The 27,759-nt window shown below is 45.0% G+C and overlaps 1 protein-coding gene and 2 pseudogenes across 1 annotated transcript; all 3 read left to right on the top strand.

The window, feature by feature from the left end:
* The first annotated feature begins 29 nt into the window (after positions 1-29).
* Positions 30-5,576, top strand: LOC125525118 (uncharacterized). Its single transcript, XM_048690142.2, has 2 exons — positions 30-4,755; positions 5,024-5,576. Exon 1 carries the CDS (start codon positions 317-319, stop codon positions 3,008-3,010), a length of 2,694 nt encoding a protein of 897 aa, XP_048546099.1. The 5' UTR covers positions 30-316; the 3' UTR covers positions 3,011-4,755; positions 5,024-5,576.
* Positions 5,577-16,541: 10,965 nt separating this feature from the next.
* Positions 16,542-17,759, top strand: LOC125522252 (AAA-ATPase ASD, mitochondrial pseudogene; annotated as a pseudogene).
* Positions 17,760-17,773: 14 nt separating this feature from the next.
* On the top strand, positions 17,774-18,379 carry LOC147961871 (AAA-ATPase At3g28540 pseudogene; annotated as a pseudogene).
* The last annotated feature ends 9,380 nt before the right edge of the window (positions 18,380-27,759 follow it).

Genomic DNA, 27,759 nt, shown 5'->3' with positions numbered 1-27,759 from the left:
GCGACTGAGTCAGCCAGCTCAGCGATACGCCTCAGACGATTGGGTCAAGTGAACTATATATCGACGTGTCCCAGCTACCGTGTCATTCGGCCATTGGTTGAACGGCTCTGCCGTCAGCTTGTAAGAGGAGAAACCTGTAACTAGCTACTGCAATTCGAATACTGAAGCGATTCCCCTCTCGATCCCCTTTCCTCCATGGCAATTCCTTGAGATTTGTAGCTAGTTGCTAACAATTGGTACTCAGAGCCAAAAAATTCCACCCACGCTGGAGCATCCGCACGAGACTAGGCTGGCGGCGCGCCGGCGTCAGGAGCTAATGGAGAAACTCACTCCCGAGGGGAAGGCGATCTACGAGACGGTCACACAAGCAAGCGACGCGGCTCATCTTCGCCACCAGAAGGAGCTCGAGGCGATGATTGTGGCGACGGTGGGCAGCGTTGTCGAGGCGGTGGTGTCGCGCTCCGTCGGGGCGGCAGTCGACAAGGCCGTCGAGGCAGCGATGGAAGCAGCGGTCAACGACATGCAAGCGTACACCGACGGCGCGGAAGCGGACCTCCTCAAGCAGATCCAGGAGTTGCGTGTCGCCAATAGTTCTGCAGCTCGCCCCAGCGAAGCGGAAGGAGGCGAGCGTTCGCCGAAGGGCGCACCCGAGGGGAGCGCGCATGCGTTTCGCTCATCCATGGCGTCGAATGGTGCAGTCTCGTCAGGGCCGTATGTTCCACCTCCAGCTCGAGGTATGACTGAATTACCCAGACCAACCTCGTCCTTCTCCAGTCTGTCTGCCCGTCAGAGGAGGAATGGTGCTGCGTCTTCGTCAGGCAATTCTGGGCACGGGAGACCACCGTCAGTTGATTTTCCGAGGTTTGATGGAGAGAACCCCAAATTATGGCAAACACGGTGTGTGGATTATTTTGACATGTTGGACACAGATCCTGATCTTTGGATTGCAGTAGCAGCTATGCAATTTGAAGGATCAGCAGCGCGTTGGCTCTCATTAGTAAAGCATAAGTTTGTTCGTGCATCATGGGATGAGTTTTGTGCTGCCGTCCTTGCTCGCTTTGGGCGCAATCAGCATCAATCACTTGTGCGCAAATTGTACAGGCTGCAACAAACAGGATTTGTGGAGGAATACATTGCTCAATTCTCAGAGTTGATGGATCAGTTGACCGCTTATGAACCTGATCCTGATATGTTACACTATACCACGCGTTTTATTGATGGTCTGAAACACACTGTCAGGATGGTGGTTGCAGTGCAAAGGCCTGCTGATTTGGATGCAACTTATTCCATTGCTGCTGTGCAAGAAGAGGTTGCTGATTGTGAACCAGAGTACACTCCTTGCAGCAGGCGAGCTAGTTACTCCAATCCATCTCAGCAGTATAAACAGTCAGCTGAATATAAAGTGCCAATTGAGATCCGAGTACCTGAAACACAAAAGGTCACTTCAGTTACTGAGGAAAAGTTAGCCACTCTCAAGGCTTACAGGAGGGCAAAAGGGTTGTGTTACATATGTGGTGAGAGGTGGGGCAGAGATCACAAGTGCAATAATACAGTGCAACTGCATGTTGTGCAGGAGATATTGGAATTTTGTGCTACTGATCCTGTGGAATCTGATGATAGTGAAGTGGATTTGATGGTATTATCTGCAGAAACACAAACATCTGATCCGGCTAACAGTGCTATTCGACTCACTTGTCAAGTTGGAGGACAGGAAGTAGTCTTCTTATTGGATTCTGGAAGCTCACATTCATTTCTCAGTGACAAATTAGCAGGTCATTTGGTGGGTCAGCAACCTTTGAGCAGGGTGCAGAAAGTCAAGATCGCTGGAGGATGGCAACTGGAATGCTCTGCTTGGATTCCTAACTGTGGATGGTCAGTGGAGGGACATCAGTTTGTTACTGATTTCAAAATCCTACCTCTGCAACATTATGATGGGATTATTGGGATGGATTGGCTCTCAGCTCGGGGGACTATGAGTGTTAATTGGTTACAAAAATGGCTATCCTTTGATTACAAGGGCGCAAAAGTGGTTCTACAAGGAGACCTGCCATCTGAGTGTGAATTCATTGTGGTAGAACTACAACTTATCCAAGACACACAAGAAACAAAAGTGACTGTGATGGATGATGTACCTGAAGAAATTCAACAAGTCATTGCTTCCTTTGCTGATATCTTTGAGGAACCTACTGGTCTTCCTCCTCGTCGCTCCTGTGATCACAAAGTACCACTGGTGGAGGGAGCTCATCTTGTTAACATTAGACCGTACAGGTATTCCCCTGAGCAAAAGACAGAAATAGAACGACAAGTGAAAGAAATGCTAGCCTCAGGTGTAATTTCTCCTAGCACTAGTCCATTTGCTTCCCCAATCATTTTGGTTAAGAAAAAGGAAGGCACATGGCGACTCTGTGTTGATTACAGACAACTGAATATGTTGACACTAAAGACTAAATATCCTCTGCCCGTGATAGATGAATTGCTCGATGAATTATCAGGCGCCTCATGGTTTTCCAAATTGGACCTTCGTGCTGGGTATCATCAGATCCGTTTGGCTCTCGGGGAAGAATACAAGACGGCCTTTCATACACACAATGGTCACTATGAGTTTAATGTGGTATCATTTGGGCTGACGGGAGGGCCAGCTACATTCCAAGGAGAGATGAACTTTACTCTAGCACCTGTGGACCGTGTCTGTGCAGTTGTATTCTTTGATGATATACCGGTGTTCAGTGCTACCTTAGAGGAACATGTGCAGCACCTCAAGAAAGTTTTGCAACTACTCAGGCAACATCAGTGGAGAGTTAAAGAGTCAAAATGTGCATTTGCCCAGCGTAGCATATCCTATCTGGGCTTTGTGGTCAGTGGGAACAGAGTGTCAACAGACCCAGCTAAGGTGCAAGCGGTCCTTGAGTGGCCAGTGCCCCAATCTATTAGGGAGCTTCGAGGGTTTCTTGGACTTTCCGGGTACTACAGGAAATTTGTGGCAATTATGGTGTTATCAGCCAGCCCTTGACTCATCTCCTGCGCAAGAATGTGCCCTTTGTATGGTCTACAACAACACAGACTGCTTTTGAAGTGTTGAAAAAAGCTCTAACGTCAGCACGTGTACTTGCTTTGCCAGATTTCAAGGTTCAGTTTGTTGTTGAAACTGATGCCAGTGACACTGGGGTAGGTGCAGTGTTATTACAGAAGGGACATCCAATAGCATTTGTCAGTAAGGGACTGGGACCAAAAAATCATGGATTGTCCACTTATGAGAAGGAATACATGGCGATTTTATTGGTTGTTGAACAGTGGCACACATACTTACAACATTCTGAGTTTTTGATTTTTACCGATCACTGCAGTTTGGCCCATCTGGAAGACCAGCGCTTGCATACTCCCTGGCAGCAGAAAGTGTTCACTAAGTTGCTAGGTTTGCAGTTCAAGATCAAATACAAAAAAGGGTCTGAAAATCGAGTTGCTGATGCCTTATCTCGCAGACCACATCCTGAGTCTGAATTGTTAGCGATCACTTGTCAGCACCTAGCTTGGTTGCAGGATGTGTGTGACACCTACCAACATGATCAAGAAGCGCAAGAATTGCTTACGAGATTGGCTGTTCGCTCTGACTCTGGAGATGCCTTTTCTCTACAAAATGGACTGATCAGGTACAAGCAGCGATTGTGGTTGCCTCATGGCTCACCCATGACAGTGAAAATTATTGAGGCTTTCCATGCTAGTCCCCTGAGAGGACATTCAGGTGTGCCACTCACCTTGCGGAAGCTCAAGAAATTATTCTATTGGAAAGGCATGAGTAATCAGGTGCATAAGATGGTGCAAGAATGCTTGATCTGTCAACGTGCTAAACCAGATCATGCTAAATACCCTGGACTTCTTCCTCCTTTGCATGTTCCTTCTCAGTACTGGCAACTACTTATTATGGATTTTGTTGAAGGCCTTCCAAAATCGGGTGGCTTTAATTGCATTCTAGTGGTTGTGGACAAGTTGTCCAAGTATGCACATTTTATTGGACTTCAGCATCCCTTTACTGTATCCACGGTGACTGCAGCGTTCATGGACAACATATACAAGCTTCACAGGATGCCTGAATCAATTGTTACTGATCGTGATCGTATCTTTACCAGTCGTTTTTGGCGAGAGATTGCTGCTCTGATAGGCACTAAGCTCAAGATGAGTTCTTCCCATCATCCTCAGACTGACAGACAGTTAGAGCGCGTGAATCAGTGCTTGGAAGCCTTTCTTCGATGTTTCACGCATGCATGCCCGGCTAAGTGGGCGCAGTGGCTGTCACTCGCGGAGTATTGGTATAACACCAGTATGCATTCCTCTCTGCAAGGTAAATCTCCATTTGAGACTCTGTATGGGCATTCTCCTCATCAGTTTGGCATATCAGATGCAGACGCTTGTTCAGTGCTAGAACTGTCCACTTGGCTCCAAGATCGCGCACTCATGCTCAGGCTGTTGCAGTAGCATTTGGAACGTGTGCGTGTTCGTATGAAAGATCAGGCAGACAAGAAGAGATCTGACAGGGTATTTCAAGTGGGTGACTCTGTCTTGATGAAACTACAGCCGTATGTGCAGTCTTCTGTTGCCCCCCGTGCACATCATAAGCTTCTTTTCAAGTTTTATGGCCCCTTCAAGATACTGGAGCGCATTGGTCCTTCTGCTTATCGCCTGCAACTTCCTCCTCATAGCAAAATTCATCCAGTTTTGCATGTCTCTCAACTGAAGAAAGCATTGGGGCCTCATTGTCAGGTACAATCTGATCTTCCTCCTGTTGATTCACAACTTGCTATCCCTGTCAGAGTGCTTCAGCGCCGTTTCTGTCAAGCTGGCGAACGAGCAGTTCCTCAAGGTCTTATTTGATACGTCTCCAACGTATCTATAATTTTTGATTGCTCCATGCTATATTATCTACTGTTTTGGACTATATTGGGCTTTATTTTCCACTTTTATATTATTTTTTGGACTAACCTATTAACCAGAGGCCCAACCCAGAATTGCTGTTTTTTGCCTATTTCAGTGTTTCAGAGAAAAAGAATGTCAAACGGAGTCCAAACGGAATGAAACCTTCGGGAACGTGATTTTCTCATCAGATAAGACCCAGGAGACTTGGACCCTCCGTCAAGAAAGCCACGAGGCGGTCACGAGGGTGGAGGGCGCCCCCCCTAGGGCGCGCCCCCTGCCTCGTGGGCCCCTCGAAGCTCCACCGACGTACTCATTCCTCCTATATATACCTACGTACCCCCAAACGATCAGATACGGAGCCAAAAACCTAATTCCACCGCCGCAACTTTCTGTTTCCACGAGATCCCATCTTGGGGCCTGTTCTGGAGCTCCGCCGGAGAGGGCCATCATCATGGAGGGCTTCTACATCACCATAGCCCCTCCGATGAAGTGTGAGTAGTTTACCTCAGACCTTCGGGTCCATAGTTAGTAGCTAGATGGCTTCTTCTCTCTTTTTGGATCCCAATACAATGTTCTCCCCCTCTCTTGTGGAGATCTATTCAATGTAATCTTCTTTTTGCGGTGTGTTTGTTGAGATCGATGAATTATGGGTTTATGATCAAGTCTATCTATGAATAATATTTGAATCTTCTCTGAATTCTTTTATGTATGATTGGTTATCTTTGCAAGTCTCTTCGAATTATCAGTTTGGTTTGGCCTACTAGATTGGTTTTTCTTGCAATGGGAGAAGTGCTTAGCTTTGGGTTCAATCTTGCGGTGTCCTTTCCCAGTGACAGAAGGGGCAGCAAGGCACGTATTGTATTGTTGCCATGGAGGATAACAAGATGGTTTTTTTTATCATATTGCATGAAACTATCCCTCTACATCATGTCATCTTGCTTAAGGTGCGTTACTATGTTTTTAACTTAATACTCTAGATGCATGCTGGATAGCGGTCGATGAGTGGAGTAATAGTAGTAGATGCAGGCAGGAGTCAGTCTACTTGTCTCGGACGTGATGCCTATATACATGATCATACCTAGATATTCTCATAACTATGCTCAATTCTGTCAATTGCTCAACAGTAATTTGTTCACCCACCGTAGAATATTTATGCTCTTGAGAGAAGTCACTAGTGAAACCTATGGCCCCTAGGTCTATTCTCATCATATCAATCTCCATCACTTTATTATTGCTTTGCTTTTTTACTTTGCCTTTTACTTTTCACTTTGCATCTCTATACCAAAAATACCAAAAATATTATCTATCATCTCTATCAGATCCCACTCTCGTAAGTGACCGTGAAGGGATTGACAACCCCTAATCGCGTTGAGCTATTGTTTTGTGTAGGTACGAGGGACTCGCGCGTAGCCTCCTACTGGATTGATACCTTGGTTCTCAAAAACTGAGGGAAATACTTACGTTACTTTGCTGCATCATCCTCCTCTTCGGGGAAATCCAACGCAGTGCTCAAGAGGTAGCAAGAAGAATTTCTGGCGCCGTTGCCGGGGAGTCTGCGCAAAAGTCAACATACCAAATACCCTTCACAACCGTTATCTCCCGCATTACATTATTTGCCATTTGCCTCTCGTTTTCCTCTCCCCCACTTCACCCTTGCCGTTTTATTCGCCCCCTCTTTTCCGTTCGCCTTTATGTCTCTCTTGGCTCGTTTTCTCGCTTGGTTGAAATAGTTGAGTATTTATTCCTAAACAGAGAAGCTAATATCTATGGATCCTCATCTGCTTGCCAATCTTTTTAAGAGATCCAATTATGATGAACCAATTCCTAGTGATTTGGATGCACTAGATTATCTTTATAAGCTTTGGCCTAAAATTCGTAAATCTGAAAATTGTGATGAAGTGCTTCACGATAGATCTTTGAATAAAAAGCATGATTGCAATGATTTTATTATAAATTCTATTGGTGTAAATTATGCTAATAATATGCAAAACCCTAAGCTTGGGGATGCTAGTTTGACTATGTCCAATAGTCATGATTGGGGAGATTTTTCTTATAATCTTGAAAATTTATTTAATCCCCATGATGAATATGAGATTGATAATATTGTTTGCAATAATATTAAAAGTTGGTTTGGAAGATTGTCAACTTTAGATCCCACATATTTGGAGAATATTCAATCTTATGAAATTTTTGATAAAAGTGGGTTTGGAGAGGTCATGACTTTAGTTAATGTTGATCCCACTATTTTGGAAGAATGTCAACTTTGCATGCATGTGGATCGTGTTGAGAATATGTTTTGTGATAGCTATATTGTTGAATTTTCTTACGATCCTACATGTAATTATTATGAGAGAGGAAAATATGGTTGTAGAAATTTTCATGTTACTAAATTACCTCTCTTTATGTTGAGATTGCTATTGTTCCTTTCCTCTTCCTTGCATATGCTAGTTTTTGCTTGATACGATAATTTGTTTGCCTATAATATGCCTATGCATAGGAAGTATGTTAGACTTAAGTGTGTTTGTCACATGTTTTATGATGCTCTTGTTGTGCCTCAATTCTTGTCTTTCTTGTGAGCATCATTGAAATCTCAATGCCTAGATAAAAAGGCTTTAAAGAAAGTTCTTGTTGGGAGACAACCCAATATTTTTCCTTGCTGATTAAGAATAAATAATCCATCTACCTTCTTTTTATATGTGGTTTTATATTTTAATTAGTGTCTGTGCCAAGTTAAACCTATAGGATCTTCTTGGATGCTAGTTATTTGATATTGCTGTAATTTCCAGAAACTTTCGGTTCACGAAAACAATTATTAAAATTCACCAGAACGTGATAAAATAGTGATTCCAATTTATGCTGATCAATAAACAAATTGCCTAGGTCTTACTATTTTGGCTGATTTTTTGGAGTTCCATAAGTTTGCGTTAGTTACAGATTACTACAGACTGTTCTGTTTTTGGCAGATTCTCTTTTTCGTGTGTTGTTTGCTTATTTTGATGAATCTATGGCTAGTAAAATAGTTTATAATCCATGGAGAAGTTGGAATACAGTAGGTTTAACACCAATATAAATAAAGAATGAGTTCATTACAGTACCTTGAAGTGGTCTTTTGTTTTCTTTCGCTAACGGAGCTCACGAGATTTCTGTTGAGTTTTGTGTTGTGAAGTTTTCAAGTTTTGGGTGAAATCTTTTGATGGATTATGGAACAAGGAGTGGCAAGAGCCTAAGCTTGGGGATTCCCATGGCACCCCCAAGATAATCTAAGGACACCAAAAAGTCAAAGCTTGGGGATGCCCCGGAAGGCATCCCCTCTTTCGTCTACTTCCATCGGTAATTTTACTTGGAGCTATATTTTTATTCACCATATGATATGTGTTTTTCTTGGAGCGTCTTGTGTTATTTGTGTCTTTGTTTGTTAGTGTGCCACAATCATCCTTTCTGTACACACCTTTTGGGAGAGCCATACATAATTTGGAATTTGATAGAATACTCTATGTGCTTCAATTATATCTTTTGAGCTATATAGTTTTGCTCTATGTGCTTCACTTATATCTTTTGAGCTTTATAGTTTTGCTCCAGTGCTTCACTTATATCTTTTAGAGCACGGTGGTGGATTTGTTTTAAAAAAACTATTGATCTCTCATGCTTCACTTAGATTATTTTGAGAGTCTTTAATAGCATGGTAATTTGCTTAATAATAATAATATGCTTGGTATTCAAGATTTGTAAAACTTTCTTTTGAGTGCGTTGAATACTAAGAAAAGTTTGATGCTTGATAATTGTTTTGAGATATGGAGGTGATAATATCAAAGTTGTGCTAGTTGAGTAGTTTTGAATTTGACAAATGCTTGAGTTGAATTTTGCAAGTCCCGTAGCATGCACGTATGGTAAATGTTATGTAACAAATTTGAAACATGAGGTGTTATTTGATTGTCCTCCTTATGAGTGGCGGTCGGGGACGAGCGATGGTCTTTTCCTACCAATCTATCCCCCTAGGAGCATGCGCGTAATGATTTGGTTTTTGATGGCTTGTAGGTCTTTGCAATAAGTATATGAGTTCTTTATGACTAATGTTGAGTCCATGGATTATACGCACTCTCACCCTTCCATCATTGCTAGCCTCTTTGATACCGTGCATTTCCCTTTCTCACATTGAGAGTTGGTGCAAACTTCGCCGGTGCACCCAAACCCCGTGATATGATACGCTCTTTCACACATAAACCTCCTTATATCTTCCTCAAAACAGCCACCATACCTACCTATTATGGCATTTCCATAGCCATTCCGAGATATATTGCCATGCAACTTTCCACCATTCCGTTCATCATGACATATCCATCATTGTCATATTGCTTAACATGATCATGTAGTTGACATAGCATTCGTGGCAAAGCCACCGTTCATAATTCTTTCATACATGTCACTCTTAATTCATTGCATATCCCGGTACACCGCCGGAGGCATTCATATAGAGTCATACTTTGTTCTAGTATCGAGTTGTAACCATTGAGTTGTAAATAAATAGAAGTGTGATGATCATCATTTAATAGAGTATTGTCCAAAAAAAAGAAGAAAGGCCAAAGAAAAAAAAAGAAGGCCCAAAAAAATATAAAATAAAAAGGGGCAATACTACTATCCTTTTTCCACGCTTGTGCTTCAAAGTAGCACCATAATATTCATAATAGAGAGTCTCTTGTTTTGTCATTTTCATATACTAGTGGGAACTTTTCATTATAGAACTTGGCTTGTATATTCCAACGATGGGCTTCCTCAAATGCCATAGGTCTTCATGAGCAAGCAAGTTGGATGCACACCCACTTAGTTTCTTTTGTTGAGCTTTCATACATTTATAGCTCTAGTGCATTCGTTGCATGGCAATCCCTACTCCTTGCATTAACATCAATCGGTGGGCATCTCCATAGCCCATTGATTATGCTCGTTGATGTGAGACTTTCTCCTTTTTTGTCTTCTCCACATAACCCCCATCATCATATTCTATTCCACCCATAGTGCTATATCCATGGCTCGCGCTCATGTATTGCGTGAAGGTTTATAAGTTTGAGATTATTAAAGTATAAAACAATTGCTTGGCTTGTCATCGGGGTTGTGCATGATGAGAGCATTCTTGTGTGACGAAAATGGAGCATGACTAAACTATATGATTTTGTAGGGATGAACTTTCTTTGGCCATGTTATTTTGAGAAGACACAATTGCTTAGTTAGTATGCTTGAAGTATTATTATTTTTATGTCAATATGAACTTTTGTCTTGAATCTTTCGGATCTGAATATTCATACCACAATTGAGAAGATTTACATTGAAATTATGCCAAGTAGCACTCCGCATCAAAAATTCTCTTTTTATCATTTACCTACTCGAGGACGAGCAGGAATTAAGCTTGGGGATGCCTGATACATCTCAACGTATCTATAATTTTTGATTGCTCCATGCTATATTATCTACTGTTTTGGACTATATTGGGCTTTATTTTCCACTTTTATATTATTTTTGGGACTAACCTATTAACCGAAGGCCCAGCCCAGAATTGCTGTTTTTTTGCCTATTTCAGTGTTTCGGAGAAAAAGAATATCAAACGGAGTCCAAACGAAATGAAACCTTCGGGAACGTGATTTTCTCATCAGATAAGATCCAGGAGACTTGGACCCTCCGTCAAGAAAGCCACGAGGCGGCCACGAGGGTGGAGGGCGCGCCCCCTGCCTCGTGGGCCCCTCGAAGCTCCACCGACGTACTCCTTCCTCCTATATATACCTACGTACCCCCAAATGATCAGATACGGAGCCAAAAACCTAATTCCACTGCCGCAACTTTCTGTATCCACGAGATCCCATCTTGGGGCCTGTTCCGGAGCTCCACCGGAGAGGGCCATCATCACGGAGGGCTTCTACATCACCATAGCCCCTCCGATGAAGTGTGAGTAGTTTACCTCAGACCTTCGGGTCCATAGTCAGTAGCTAGATGGATTCTTCTCTCTTTTTGGATCTCAATACAATGTTCTCCCCCTCTCTTGTGGAGATCTATTCGATGTAATCTTCTTTTTGCGGTGTGTTTGTTGAGACCGATGAATTGTGGGTTTATGATCAAGTCTATCTATGAATAATATTTGAATCTTCTCTGAATTCTTTTATGTGTGATTGGTTATCTTTGCATGTCTCTTCGAATTATCAGTTTGGTTTGGCCTACTAGATTGGTTTTTCTTGCAATGGGAGAAGTGCTTAGCTTTGGGTTCAATCATGCGGTGTCCTTTCCCAGTGACAGAAGGGGTAGCAAGGCACGTATTGTATTGTTGCCATCGAGGATAACAAGATGGGGTTTTTATCATATTGCATGAAACTATCCCTCTACATCATGTCATCTTGCTTAAGGCATTACTCTGTTTTTAACTTAATACTCTAGATGCATGCTGGATAGCGGTCGATGAGTGGAGTAATAGTAGTAGATGCAGGCAGGAGTCGGTCTACTTGTCTCGGATGTGATGCCTATATACATGATCATACCTAGATATTCTCATAACTATGCTCAATTCTGTCAATTGCTCAACAGTAATTTGTTCACCCACCGTAGAATATTTATGCTCTTGAGAGAAGTCACTAGTGAAACCTATGGCCCCTAGGTCTATTCTCATCATATCAATCTCCATCACTTTATTATTGCTTTGCTTTTTTACTTTGCCTTTTACTTTTCACTTTGCATCTCTATACCAAAAATACCAAAAATATTATCTATCATCTCTATCATATCTCACTCTCGTAAGTGACCGTGAAGGGATTGACAACCCCTAATCGCGTTGGTTGCGTTGAGCTATTGTTTTGTGTAGGTACGAGGGACTCACGCGTAGCCTCCTACTGGATTGATACCTTGGTTCTCAAAAACTGAGGGAAATACTTACGTTACTTTGCTGCATCATCCTCTCCTCTTCGGGGAAATCCAACGCAGTGCTCAAGAGGTAGCATTATTCAGTGGTCTGATCCGCCGGAGTCATTAGCAACTTGGGAGGATCTGGAGGCGTTGAAGCAGCGTTTTCCTCGAGCGACCGCTTGGGGACAAGCAGCATTTCAAGGGGAAGGGGAATGTTAAGGCTAAACCACGGGCTACTACAGGAAACGGCCCAACTGAAGAAGCCCAGGAGGTGGTTCGGCTCGACAAGCGACTGAGACAGCCAGCCCAGCGATACGCCTCAGACGATTGGGTCAAGTGAACTATATATCAACGTGTCCCAGCTACCGTGTCATTCGACCATTGGTTGAACGGCTCTGCCGTCAGCTTGTAAGAGGAGAAACCTGTAACTAGCTACTAAAATTCGAATACTGAAGCAATTCCCCTCTCGATCCCCTTTCCTCCATGGCAATCCCTTAAGATTTGTAGCTAGTTGCTAACAGTATCTTACTTTTTACATCATACAGTAACTTACCAATCGAAAGGTAGAACATAATATATGCACCGTCCAGGATCTGAAATCAGTTGACCAGTTTGTCCCTCAAAGAATGTAGTCAGTCATGTTCCTATGGTGTAAGGATATTTGTCGAAAAGTCCATTCTGCACCCGAGCTCATATGCTCCCGCATGAACAGTAAAATCGAAAAAAAATCGAAAAAAATTCAAAAAATTCCAATTTTTTTTGAGAGAAACATTGACAAAAGTTCTAAGTGCCTGCAAAAATTCATCATGAAATCACATTCCTGTAAGGCGTGGCAAAAAAAACAAATTCAGTGCTTCAAAATGCATTTGAAAGTAGCTTTTTCAGAGTACTATTTTTGTTTTTTTGCCACGCCTTATAGGAATGTGATTTCATGACGAATTTTTGCAGGCACTTAGAACTTTTGTCAATATTTCTCTCAAAAAAAAATTGGAATTTTTTGAATTTTTTTGATTTTTTTTCGATTTTACTGTTCATGCGGGAGCATATGAGCTCGGGTGCAGATTAGCCGCGTCCGATATTTGTTTCGTATACATGATCTCCCAGTAGCAATTTATACCTAAGCTAACTACAAAGAGACGGTTGACCAGGCTAATGGCAAAGCTATTTAGGGAGTAAAGGAGCAGTGGTGGAAGAGGAAAAGACGCAGATCTTGACACCTCAGACATATTTGAACCATCTTGCCACAATATCAGAAGCACAAAGTTGTGAAAATGTTCTACCACGCTCTGTATTCGTCTTGGATTAAATTGCAAACATGCAACCCACTTTTGAACACTGACATAAAAGAGTTGAGTTGTGGTCATTTTTACACACTTTTTTGTCACTATAAGAAATTGTGTTCATATTATTTTTGTATATGATGAATAAATTTTGATCCTAGAATGTTTTCTTTTTCGGTTATACTTACTAATTGGAGCACCTCATGTTTTTTTAAAGGGACACTTCCATGAAACAACTTAATTCAGTATGTTTATCTTCTCCTATTATTTATGTTTAGTAAAGTTTAGCCTTTGTGACCATTGTATATAGTGTCAGTCTATAAGAACATTAGTTATCATGTTTACTTTCATCAATGAACCACAAAGATTTCACCGCAAAGAAAGTCCATATGTATTAGTATCCCTTTGAATGAATAAGAAATTGCAATCATTTCAAAAAGAAATTGCAATCGTTTCAAAGATTTCAGTCATCCTTGCGGTTTTAGGAACTATATAACAACTTCTGTATGTACTTTTATATAGTTTTTTTTTTCTGTAGTTGAGATTTTCTTGTGCAAAGTATCTAATATCAATCATGTACATCTTTTTGCCATGCTTTTAAGCCATTTTCTTGGAAATCCACTCCTGAATTTAGTCTTCTTTTCTAAATCAGTTTAACTGTGTTGGTCATACAATCCCCTCGGAGCAAGAACAAATTCAACAAGGTAATAAAACAAACCGTGGAGCAGCTAAAGGACATCCAATACTCTCACATTCGATGAGTACTGAACAACATGGTCACATTTTTTAATGAGAGAAGCATGTTCATGTTGAGGTGTCTGAAGTTCTGTGTGGGCATGTAAGACATTATCATATTCATATGCTGATTTTGTGAGATATCATGGTATCCTTGACTTTGAACATCAGTTGTAAATAAGATGAGAAATTGTATCTATAGCATCAGTTTCGTTTGTCCCTTGCATCAAAATGAAGAATTTCCTTGGTAGATTTTCATAACATAAATATACCCTTTAATTTTTCTCAAGTATTTGCAATAACCAAATTTTCTTAAATATATTTTATCAAGATGGACGGGCGCGGCAACGCGCGCTTTTATGGTCTAGTCCTTAAAGACAAGGGGCGGCGGGGGAAGGGGTGAATCCCATCGCCGTACTCTTTGTACATGTGACCAAGGTTTCCACACACCGAGCACCAGTTTGGGAGTCGTTCAAATCTCACGCGAAAGATCTAGCGCATATTATCCGGGATAAGTGAAACACCATTCTTCATATGTTTATTAACATTGATCTTAACTTCAGCTCTGGAAAAAATCCCTCAAAATCCTGCGACTTCGGCTTAGCATAGATAAATTTACTAACCTTCCCTGCTAGTGATTCAGTAACAACACATACTCATCTGGTAGGTCGTGGATTTAGGTCCATATCTTTGGAGAATCGAGCTTGATTGGCGAGGGTTTTGTAAACCATTCGTATGGCACCAACACCATGAAATTTCCAAGGCCCTTCTTCGATAACCCATTTCGAATCGTCAAGGCAATAGGACTCCAAGGTGTAAAGGTTGTCGTTCAGGGGGCGAAAGGTCACCTCCTTGGCAAATTTTCACGCCACTCTCATGTTCTTGTAAAAACAGTATTGGTTGTTGGGCTTGTCCATATGGACTCATGCAATGGCTATCCATCATGTCAAATTATCCGTCAGTGCTTCATCCTGTTGCACAAGAACATCATGGAGGTCGTCTTCTCTGAGCCCAAGTTGCCATCACCGCTGAGGGAAAAGCTAACCCTAGCATGAGGGGAAAAGGAGGTCTTGGTTATGTCTAATAGGTTTTTTTAGACAATGATGGTGTCCAATAGGTGATCCGCATTGGAGTTTCCCTAAGACTTGGTTTGGTGCGTGTGATGTTATTTCATGTAGACAAAATTTCAATGGTGTGACCCATGAGTTGGCCCAAATAAGTGTGTGTGTATGTGCGCGGGTAGGGTCTCGCTGTTATTGGGAGTATAATGTTCTAACATATGTTATTAGGGAGATTCAAAAAAGAAAATGTTGATAGCCTTATAATAGCCGATTTGCCAACTATTATGCCGTACTAAAGCTTATGATTTTCCTTAAAATAAATTGTCATTTCTTAATGTCTGGATGACCAAAAGGTCAAGTTATATTAAGATCACGACAAATGAAGTAACATAGGAATAGCAGAGGTTGAAAAAGGGAGGCTCTCAGCAAGTCGTACTGACGACGGTATAGTGATCGTTCGGTGGCCCAATGACTTTGATGTAATTATTATTATTTTTAAAATAACTTGTACTTCAGACTTTTATAATAGATGTTGGTATAAAAAAAGAGAAGGCTCAGAAGAAAAGAAAAAAAAAACTGACGTCAATCCGTACTTCTAGCCCCCCTCATGCTAGAGTAAACAGCAACTTCAGGTGACAGGCATGTGGCTTGGCCCGGTCAGAAGTACGTGATGACTGCTTTTGCCTCAGCAGACCATGGACCAGCAAGCTGGTGTATATGCTTGCGTCGTTGGCAATACGTGGGTCACTGCCAGGCTATTTAGACCGCGACGTAGGACTCGTGCGAGCGGTGTTGTACTAATGCTTCTTTAGGCACGGCGTGGTACACGCCGAACCGAGCCATGTGGGTCAGTTCTTTTCGTGGCTTTTAGAATAAGCTGCTTCCTACCTGGCTTATTCTAAAAGTTCAAACAAATTTATTTTTTTAAAAGCCTAGTAATTAAGACTTGACTAGTATATTTTAAAAAAAATATTGATTGGGCTTCTAAAATAAGTTGGGTAGGAAGCAGCTTATTTTGGAAGCCCAAAAAGGCTAGCAAAAGAACTGGCCTCCTTCACGGCCCAGCGAGCCACCTCGGTCGTCTTCCGTCCAGCTAATTAAGCTGTGCCTTTCGCTGGGAAAAAAAAAGAAGCTAAACTGTGCCTTTTGTCCTCGGGGGTCATCAGCACCATACAAATCATCACCCATGCCGACCTTATGCATCTCTGATTAGTTTCAAAGCTACTCCCTTCATTTCTAAATATTTGTCTTTCTAGATATTTTAAATGAATATAACATACGAATGTATATAGATATATTTTAGAGTGTAGATTAACTTATTTTGCTTCATATGTAGTCATATATTGAAATCTCTAGAAAGACAAATATCTGAAAATGGAGCGAGTACGTACCATTGTATTATACACATGCAATTTTTTATATTAGCCTCTTGTAACAAGATGCAATAATCAATCGTCTAAAAAAAGTTTCATGATGCAATTAACAATCGCAATCCTGACGTATCTGGTTGGCTACAAAACTGATATAGCCATGTCCGCATTTGCCATTGGATCCATTAAGTAATCTCGTTCCATGGACTCTCGGCGGTTCTCCTCACCTGCTCTGGCCCCAACGACCACGACAACACACGAGCAAAATCACCACACGAGCCATTCGCATTATATACGCCACATGTAGACGCATGTCCAGTCCAGTCCAAATCACTACGGCTTTCCATCAACACAAGATCAAGAGGAGCTCCAGGTCCGGCCATGGCAGCGGCAGTGGTGGAGAAGTGGGCGGGGCTTGGATCGGGGGTGGCGACCGTCATCTTCCTCTGTCCGTGGTGCAGAACTACGTGCCCCCGACCTTCCGCCTCTACCTCACCACCTGGGCCGCCAAACTCGCCGCCTGCTTCAACCCCTACCTCCAGATCACCATCTCCGAGTATGGCGCCGAGCGCTTCCAGCGCAGCGACTTCTTCCTCGCCGTCGAGGCCTACCTCAGCGACGCCTGCGCCCGCCGCGCACGCAAGCTCAAGGCCGAGCTCGGCAAGGACAGTAAGAACCTCCGGGTCTCCGTGGACGACCACGAGGAGGTCACTGACGACTTCTGCGGGACCACCATCTGGTGGTACGCCTCAAAGAGGCAATCCAAGGCCAACGTCATCCATTTATACCCCGGCCAGGATGAGAGGCGCTTCTACCGGGTCATCTTCCATCGACGGCACCGCGACCTTGTCGTTGACTCCTACCTTCCTTTCGTACTCGGTGAGGGCCGTGCTGTCACTGTGAAGAACCGCCAACGCCGCCTCTTCACCAACAATGCTAGCGGCAGCTGGAACCCCTACCAGAGCAAAAGCGTCTGGAGCCATGTCCCCTTCGAGCACCCCGCCACCTTTGACACGCTCGCCATGCACCCCGATGAGAAGGAATCTGTCATCGACGACCTCATGGCCTTCCAGGAGAGCAAGGAATACTATGCCAAGGTCGGCAAGGCGTGGAAGCGCGGGTACCAGCTTTACGGACCGCCCGGCACTGGCAAGTCTACCATGATTGCCGCCATGGCCAACTTCCTCGACTATGACATCTACGACCTCGAGCTCACGGCGGTCAAGAACAACACCGAGTTGCGGAAGCTCTTCATCGAGACAACGGGCAAGTCCATCATCGTCATAGAGGACATCGACTGCTCCGTCGACTTCACAGGAAAACGCCGCAAGGACAAGAAGGCCTCAAGCGACAAGGACTCCGACAACGATGACAAGCCCAAGCTACCGATAGAGCCAGAGAAGGACGATGCCACCAAGGTGACGCTCTCGGGCCTGCTTAACTTCATCTACGGGCTGTGGTCTGCTTGCAGAGGTGAGGGATCATCATCTTCACCACCAACCACAAGGAGAAGCTGGACCCGGCGCTGATCCGGCGGGGCAGGATGGACAAGCACATCGAGATGTCCTACTGCCGCTTTGAGGGCTTCAAGGTGCTCGCCAAGAACTACCTAGATGTCATTGAGCACGAGCTGTTTGGGGAAGTTCAGCGCCTGCTTGAGGAGACCGACATGTCGCCCGCTGACGTTGCAGAGAACCTGATGCCCATGTCGAAGAAGAAAAAGAGGGACCCGAATGTGTGCTTGATAGGCCTAATCGAGGCGCTCAAGCAGGCCAAGGAGGAAGCGGCGGCGGCCAAGGTGAAGGAGGCAGACGAGGCTCAAGCGAAGAAAGCCAAGGAGATAGAGGAGACAGAGGTGAAGAAAGGCAAGGAGGAAGACAAAGAGAAGGATAAAGCACCCGAGGCAGCCAATGGGGATATTAAGCAAGGTGACAAGTGAAGTGACATCACTCCAGGAAGCCAAGGAAAAAGAATGAGCTTGTTCACTAGTGCTCCCTTACAAAACAAAAATGCAGTGTTTGGTGAGAGAAAAATAATTCACCTTTCAAGTGAAACAATATTTCTTTCTTCTCACACTTGTAATGCTGCTGCATATAAAGTATGCAACAATACAAAAAGCTACTGCAACAAGAATCACACGCCTTACCTACAGCAAAAGGCTAACAAGTTTTTTTCATGGAATTAAAAAATAAACATGGTATCATGCAGGCTTCATTACCATTTCACCAACCCAATGCCGCCACTACGCATGACAGTGACAATATGCAATTAGCAATCAGAATTTATCCTGCTCCTAGAGTTAATTAAGCAACCCAAATCTGAATTGGCCCGTTCATTCATTAATTAACTAATTAAGCAACCCAAATCTGAATTGGCCTGTTCATTCATTAATTAACTAAATTAAGCAACCCAATTCTGCATTCTTTCAGCCCTGACCAAATGTAACATGATATTGTTGTAAGAACAGAACAAAAACAGAGTGTCGTTTACAAAACAAAAGACAGCAGTCTAGCGTATATAACTCGTCTATAAAACTTGCTTGTTCTGATGAAGTATTCAAATGCTACAGCAGACCCGAAGACACACACATGGCAATGATCAGAAAAGAGAATGCGAAGCATTGCTTACCAGCGCACGCAAGCTCACCTTGTGGCTTGTGGTCACCGTGTTGAAGGTGGTGCCAAAATGGTTCAGCCCGAACACCTCCAACGTTATGATGAGCATGTTTTTATGGATATATAGATGGGTAAGAGATATTAATAATTTGTAAGATGAGTGTGCAGAAGAGGCATGATTTTGCAACAAATTTAAGCATAACAACATTATATTAATGATCAATGATGAGACGGATTGAGGAAACTACAATAAGGTTAGATGTAAGCCATCAATACTAATGCTTAATCATCACTGGACAATTTCTAAACTCTTTAGTTTTAGATATACTCTAATGACCAGATAAGAAGGAATAAAGACAAACAAGTCAAACCGTGCAAAATTTGACCGAATTTCTAGAAAAAAATATCCAGAAATTGAACGCCAAATTAGTATCAGTAAATACATAATAATATAATTTTCAATATTACTATTTTAGGCTAAATATATTCTTTAGTATTATAGTTATTGATAGTCTTTCCTACAAAGGTGGTGCTTGACTATAGACAAACTTTATGGTCCTTCTTCTTTTGGAGTCAGAGGGAGTACAATAATTTTGACACCAGGTATGTTAGCTATATTTAATTATTTTATTTTTGATGGTATAGAACTAGGGCTATAAAAAATTAATCAGATAATACTTAGTCTGGAGGAGAACAACTGGCTGAGGTCGAGGAACACTAAAAAATCATTCTAGGTCGCTAAGTAGGTTTTTTTTTGCTATAAACTTTTCTGTAACCTATATGAATATAATGGTATCTCAACACATAAACTTTGAAAAAAAATATGTAAAACATATTTTTATAACGGTAAAACATATCTAGCTGCACAAACACGCGGGTTACCCTTAGGGATGTAAATGGTACAGATAATTCATGTTCCAGATCAGTATTCACATCCGTTTCTAAGGATATGTTCTGCACTTGCACAAATCTGTCGGATATGGATACAGGTACGGATTTTGGTCAACTGGATATCCAACGGATATGGTCGATAATATCCATCGGATGTGGATTATCCTGTAGTTTTTACGGATTATCTGAGGTTGTGAAATATGATTAACTGATAAGTTCAGCCCTATCGGCAAGCTTGATATATAATTCGCCCACCAATTAGAGTCACCAGATATAAAATTGTTGATGTATTGGTGTGAGCTTTTTCTTTTTAAGAAAATATCAGATCTATTATAAAGATTCATCGAAAGTACAAATCATTCCAAACATAATGAAAATTACATCGCAAGTACAGCTTCTCATCTCCTCCTATGGCCCCAACGACAACGACAACACGTGCTTAGCTAAGCTTCAACATCAGCAAAATCACCACACCAACCATTAGCATTATATACGCAACATGTACACGCATGTCAATATGGCTGGCATATAGAATCATCATCAATGTGCTCAAGCTAATGTCATTAGGAACTTGAAGTTAAACCATTTGAAAAAGAAGGAAAGGTTTACATGAGAGAGAGGAACTTGGCATCTCTGTGGGTCTTTTTTTTTTTGAAAAGGAGGATGACCCCCGGCCTCTGCATCTGGAAGATGCATACGGCCACTTTATTGATTATTCTCGAGGACCTTACAAAGTATTACAACAATGTGCATGAATCCACCATCTTGGCAACACATGCCGCTACTCCTATCCAAAATGATGAAGGGGTGCTAACTGGGCCACTACCCAAACCACTCACCTAAGCCTAACATCAAAAGTCGGAAACCGAAACATATTCGGAATCCCCAGCCGAGCCACATACCGGGTCTGGGGCACAATCCGGTCAGACGCACTCGTGTGTCGTCGCCGCCATCTTCCACAGGTCCGTCTTCAGATCATATTGAGGCTTCTACCTTGTCTGGCCACTCTGCCATCGACATCACTATGACGCCAGACAGCAACCTCCCCCTGCGCGAGTCCATCTCCGTGCATTGGACGCCGAGCCTCCGAAGCGCCATGCCGCCGATATCCGCCGCCATCGATGTGTGAGATGAAGCACCGCTCCACCATCCCCCCAGCCAGCACTTACTCCAAAACGATGCCCCTGGGAGGGAAAGCGATAAAATGACATCATCGTCCGATCCGGAAGACCTAGATCTAGGGTTTCCCCCGGAGCATCCCGAGCCTGATGACGCAGACTGCAACGACGATGCCTCGACAAGGGAACGACATCTAAGACGCCGCCATAGTCCGCCATGACCGTAGTCGGCGCGATTTTCATCGGCAGTTGCTCCACCAGACGTGCGCCGCCGACGTCGCTGGTCCCTTCAACCAGAGCAAACTCCAAAACAATGCCCTAAAGAGGGACTACGACGCCAAAGCGCCGCCATCGCTCGATCCCAAGGAGATCTAGGGTTTCCCCCGTAGTTGCCCGCGTTGTCAAGGGCCAGACAAGGGTAGAATCCCGCAGATCTGCCCAGCTGCCGACGAGTCGCACCCATCACCGTGCCGACGGCCGACCAGCGATCAATCCGGCCACGCCGCCGCGAACCAATCCGGTCACGCCGCCGCCGTCTCTGGCGGCCGCGACGCACCAGATCGCAAGGCCTCCTGCTGCGAGGAATCGACGTCGCCGAGGCACCGCCACCACCCGCCGTGGCGACCGGCCCGCCGCCACGCTCCGGCCCGGAGGCGCCGGCCCGCGCCTGCCCCACCCGAGCGAGAGGGCCCGAGTCCCCGTTGCCGCCGGCGACAGCTAGGCTTCGCCTGGCTGTGCCCTTGGGTGGCGGAGAGGGAGGAGGAGGAGGAGTGGGGGAGGTTCGGCGGCGATGGGATCTGGGGCCTCCCGGTCGCCCACGCGGGGGGCGGCTCGGGAGGGACGCAGACGTGTGTGTACTGTGGGTCTTTCTGGCCACGTTTGGTCGTTCGGTGTCCCAAAGACCTTGATGTAATACTTATTATGTTTGAGATACTTTGTACTTTCTATGAATTTTTATAGGAAAGCATTTGTATATGGCCGACCGGCCCAACTTTACACCAGCTGCTCGATCCGAACTAATTGTTCGTCTCACAACTACTACCTTATCTCCTTAGCCGATCAGTGTCATCTCTCTCACCGGCATCTCCCTCTTCCCCGCGCCGACGACCGCCCACTTGCTCGCCAGCGTAGACGGCAGCCAACCTCCTCCTCCCCCGTGTCGATGGCCTCACCTCCTAATCCCCTGAGTCACACCCATGGAGCCGCCACCACGCGCTGGATTTGTTGCGACCAGCCCCATGCTCGCAGCGTGCTCCCCCGGCCTTGTCGCGAACACAACAAACGCCAATGAGCTCGAGGCCACAAGTTACGAGCTACGCCCCCGGCGCGGTGCTGTGTGCTGCAACCCCGGCAGCCGCCATTGCTGGAGATGGCGGTCACAGGAGCTGCAACCGGCAACAGCAGACGCTGGAGCGAGGTGCGTTTCTGGTGGCGTAGAGTCGACATGCTACAACCGGCATGACTTTGAGCTACAATCGGCTTTTCCTTTTGCTGGAACCGACGAGTTTTTTTTGTTGTCGCCGGCGGCGAGGCAATTTTGTTGGAATTGGCTTGTTTTTTTTGCTTGAACCGACGAAACTTTTTGCCCCAAACCGGCAACGCCGACGGAATTTTTTGCTTTAGCCCGACAACGGCGTGGCAATTTTTGCTGGAATTGTTTTTGTTCTGCAACCGGCTACTATTTTTGTTACTACCTCGACCGGCAAGCGCGACGGAGCAGAATCGGTTACCATGGCGAGCTGCGTTAGGTCACCACGGCGAGCTGGAACCATGGCAGAGAGGTGCTGCAACCATGAATTGGCTTTGCTGGAACCGTTGCGGCGACGAGCTACGGTGTCACCATGGCGAGCCAACGAGCTTCGAGGCCTGCGTGAGATGTTGCAACCACTCAGGCCATTACTGGAACTAGTGCAAGTGTAGGTTGCGAGCACCGGTACGACGGGATCCATGGATGTTGCAACCGAGAGTGGTGGCGCCGGCGAGGCGCGGTGCTTTGGACCAGCATGGCGTTGCTCCGCTGCCGAGGGTGACTAGATCTACGGTACTAGGCGAGATGCGGCATGGGGAAGGGGCATTGGCCATTTTTATAACCGATCTTGGTATTTTGAAAGTACACAAAAGGAAAAAAAAAGACTGACGCCAATCCATACTTCTGGCCCCCCTCATGCACGACTTAACAACAACTTAAGGTGACAGGCCCACGGCCTGGCCCAGCCAGAAGAATTGGCTTTGTTAGGTCACCACGGCGAGCTGGAACCATGGCAGAGAGGTGCTGCAACCATGAATTGGCTTTGCTGGAACCGTTGCGGCGACGAGCTACGGTGTCACCATGGCGAGCCAACGAGCTTCGAGGCCTGCGTGAGATGTTGCAACCACTCAGGCCATTACTGGAACTAGTGCAAGTGTAGGTTGCGAGCACCGGTACGACGGGATCCATGGATGTTGTAACCGAGAGTGGTGGCGCCGGCGAGGCGCGGTGCTTTGGACCAGCATGGCATTGCTCCGCTGCCGAGGGTGACTGGATCTACGGTACTAGGCGAGATGCGGCATGGGGAAGGGGCATTGGCCATTTTTATAACAGATCTTGGTATTTTGAAAGTACACAAAAGGAAAAAAAAGACTGACGCCAATCCATACTTCTGGCCCCCCTCATGCACGACTTAACAACAACTTAAGGGCCCAGCCAGAAGAATTGGCTTTGTTAGGTCACCACGGCGAGCTGGAACCATGGCAGAGAGGTGCTGCAACCATGAATTGGCTTTGCTGGAACCGTTACGGCGACGAGCTACGGTGTCACCATGGCGAGCCAACGAGCTTCGAGGCCTGCGTGAGATGTTGCAACCACTCTGGCCATTACTGGAACTAGTGCAAGTGTAAGTTGCGAGCACCGGTACGACGGGATCCATGGATGTTGCAACCGAGAGTGGTGGCGCCGGCAAGGCGCGGTGCTTTGGACCAGCATGGCGTTGTTCCGCTGCCGAGGGTGACGGGATCTGCGGTACTGGGCGAGATGCGGCATGGGAAAGGGGCATTGGCCATTTTTATAACAGATCTTGGTATTTTGAAAGTACACAAAAGGAAAAAGAAAGACCGACGCTAATTCATACTTCTGGCCCCCCTCATGCACGACTTAACAACAACTTAAGGTGACAGGCCCACGGCCTGGCCCGGCCAGAAGTATGTGATGACTGCTTTTTGCCTCGACAGACCCTGGACCAGCAAGCTGGTGTGTATGCTTTGCGTCATCGGCGAAACGTGCGTCCCTGCCAGACTACTTAGACCGCGAAGTAGGCTCCAACGCGAGCGATGTGGTACTAAAAGCATACGGCGACATACAGCGAACCGATGTGTGCTCGTTCCCGGCCCAGCAGCAGCTACACGAAGAAAAGTATTGCATGCTTCGTATCGCCGACGACTAAGCACCATGCATATCACTTTCAAAGCTACTATTGTAGTATTATACACATGCAAATTAATTATACTACCTGTTATGACAAGATGCAATCAATCGTCTAAATAAAATGACAATATGCAATTAACAATCGGAATCCTGACGCATCTGGTTGCCTACAAACTGAGCTAGCCAACTCTGCATCCATTAAGTAATCTCATTTCCATGGACTGTTGGATCAATGCTCGCCGGTTTACCTCACCTCCGACGACGACTACACGTGCTCCGGCACTAACGACGCCAACGACGACGACACGTGCTCCGGCGCCAACGACGACGACTACACGATGCTTAGCTAAGCTTCAACCGAAGCAAATCACCACACGAATGACAGTCACTGGAACGCAACATGTACACGCATGTCCAGTCCAGGTGACTACGGCTTTCCATCAACACACGGTATCAAGAGGAGCTGCAGGAACGGCCATGGCGGCTGCGGTGGTCGAGAGGTGGGCGTGGCTCGGATCGGCGGTGGCGACCGTCATCTTCCTCTGGTCCATGCATGGTGCAGTACTACGTCATAGCCACCAATCAGTTTTTTCTAGAAAAAACTGGTTGATGACTATGACAGTTGGGACCTACAAATGGTGACGTAGCATAACTATTCACGCGCAGGCTCCGTTGTAAGGTGACAGACCGAAACGTTTTCGTCAAAACCAAACAAATCGTTATAGGGTCAAACCCCTACTCACCCCCCCCCCCTCCTTCTCGCTCGAGCCCTCTCCTCTCGTGAACTCTCTTTCTGTTCTTCGCACAGTCGTCGCCCGACCGCTGGCCCATGCCATGCCGCGCCATATTTTCTTTGAATGACTTGAAAAGAAAAAACCAACGAGGGTTCCATCTAGCATGTTTCCTCCTCCCACGACGACATCCTCAAGGTTAGTTTGCTACGGCTAGGTTTTTCTGATTCCGGGGATTTTCACTAGGAGCTCTATCTCAACTGTTCCTTCCTATCTTTGCATGTTGTTTGCTCGTATAGTTCCCTACTACCATGCATGATGTGGATTTCACCGGCAGTGACCCATATCTGAGTGTCTTGTGTGACCAAGGCAAGCCCTCGGAGAGATGCATTGCGTTTGAAGGGATTCTCACATTTGCTGAGAAGGTGTGCTAATTCAAGCTCATTTAGATTTGTTAAGTGTGCTTAGAAATTTGCTAAGTGTGGTCTTAGTTTAATTAGTTGGTATCTGTATTGTACTATTCATTTGTACATGTTTGCAATCATGTGATTATTAATTAATTGAGATTTATACTTTGCTAATTGTTTACATGCTTAGTGTTTGACTTTTAGTGTTTTGTTGTTTAAATAGTTCATTAGTTTAATATGGTGGCGGACTGTGAAGTGGTCGTTGTTAATTGTTCGTTGCTCATTGAGATTGTATTGTGTTAATTCTTTAGTGTTGATTGTATATTGATCATTATTTTTTGCTGAATTTCAATGCTCATTGTTTGGCAGTGCTTAACTAACCATGTTTCAAATAATTGCCCTGGTCAATAGTTATCATTTAGTTTGTCAGTGAATATGGAAATTGTCAGATGGTGCTCAAGTAGTCATATTTTTATACCAAGTTTCAAAACAACTGCCCTTGTGATTTTTTTGTAACTTATCTGTTCTCCTCTAGTTTACTATAACATATCTAAGTCATTTAGCTTATTGCCATGTTATTTTCATAATTTTGCAGGAAGGAATAATTATGGAGTAATTTAGTGGATTGGTTTAGAGTGGCCAGAGTCAATGGAGAAGGCACTGGTCCCTTCAAGAGAGCAAGACATATAGGATAAGGGACGATCTGGAGAGTTCATTTCAAGTTCACAATCTGAATCGAGAGAAAAGCAAACTAGAGGAGAACTATCAGAAGTTAGTTGTTGATGTCAACTGCCCCTTTGATGCCCAGGAATAGATGGCCATGGAGTTCAACAACCAGCAGTTTAAGAGGTCCAATGAATATGAGAAGATGGCTTGCTGGACAATTCAGTGGGCAACTTGAAGGGAGAGCTGGCAAAGAAAGAGGAGGAGACACCAAGCTGCAAGAAAAGGCTGGCATATGGAAGCATCACCAATGTGCACAAGCTAATGTGATTAGGATCATGAAGTTCAACATTTGAAAGAGAAGGAAAGGCTTACATAAGAGAGGGGAGAAGTTGGCGTTTCAGTGGGTTGCTTTGCCGACGGTTGGTCATTCGATGGTCCAAAGACCTTGATGTAATATTTATTATGTTTAAGATACTTTCTACTTCCGACGAATTTTTATCGGGAAACATTTGTATACGGACGATCGGCGCAACTTTGCGCCAACCGCTCGTGTGGCTCAATCCGAACTAATCGTCATCTCACAACTACTACCTTATCTCCTCAGCTGATCCGCGTCATCTCTCTCACCCGCATCTCTATCTTCCCTGCGCTGACGACCGCCCACCTCCTTCTCCCCCGCGTCGACGGCCGCCCACCTCCTGCTCCCCCGTGTCGATGGCCCTACCTCTGCTCTCCAGCGTCGCACCCACGGAGCAGCCACCGCACGCCGGATTTGCTGCGACCAGCCCCGCGCTTGCCGCGTACTCCCCGGCCTTGTCACGAGCACAACAAACACCGACGAACTCGAGGCCATAGCTTACGAGCTACGCCCCCGATGCAGTACTGCAACCCCGACAGCCGTCGTTGATGGAGATGACGATCATAGGAGCTGCAAACGGCAGCAGCCTGCGCTGGAGCGAGGTGCGTTTCTGGTGGCATGAAGTCGACATGCTACAACCGACACGATTTTGAGCTACAACCTGCTTTTCCTTTAGCCGGAACTGACCAGTTTTTTTGTTGTGGTTGGCGACGGCGAGGCAATTTTGCTGGAATTGGCTTCTTTTTTGCTGGGACTGACGAAATTTTTCGCTTCAACCCGCCAAAAATTTTGGGCTGGCCGGCCGGCGCCTAGCATCAGGAAAAAAAGTGAAGGCTTAGGAAAAAAAGACCGACGCCAATTCATACTTCTGGCCCCCCTATGCACGACTTAACAGCAAAGAAAGAAAGCAAGAACCTCCATGTCTCCGTCGACGACCATGAGGAGGTCACGAACGAGTTCTCAGGGACCATCGTCTGGTGGTATGCCTCCAACAGGCCAACGTCATTAGCTTCTACCACGGCGAGGACGAGAGGCACTTCTAACAGGTTGTCTTTCATCGCTGGCACCGCGACCTCGTCGTCGACTCATACCTGCCTTTTGTCATTCGCAAGGGTCACGCAAAAACCAGCAACGCCGTCTCTTCACCAACAATGCCAGCCTCTTCGCCAAAAATGCCAACGGCAGCTAGAGCCCCTACCAGGGGAGTGAATTGCAAAAACCATCAGCAATGAAGGCTAGGTTTGCAGAAAACACAAGTTTACATATTCGTGCCAAAAACCAAATTCTGCGCCTACTTTTTTTTTCTTCTGCAGGAAACACTGGTTGGTGGCTTACACCGTTGT

This window comes from Triticum urartu, chromosome 7A (assembly GCF_056163025.1).
Source record: "Triticum urartu cultivar PI428250 chromosome 7A, HENAU_Tu73, whole genome shotgun sequence".
In the NCBI taxonomy this organism is placed as follows: Eukaryota; Viridiplantae; Streptophyta; class Magnoliopsida; order Poales; family Poaceae; genus Triticum; species Triticum urartu.
This window is presented reverse-complemented; position numbering and strand designations above follow the sequence as displayed.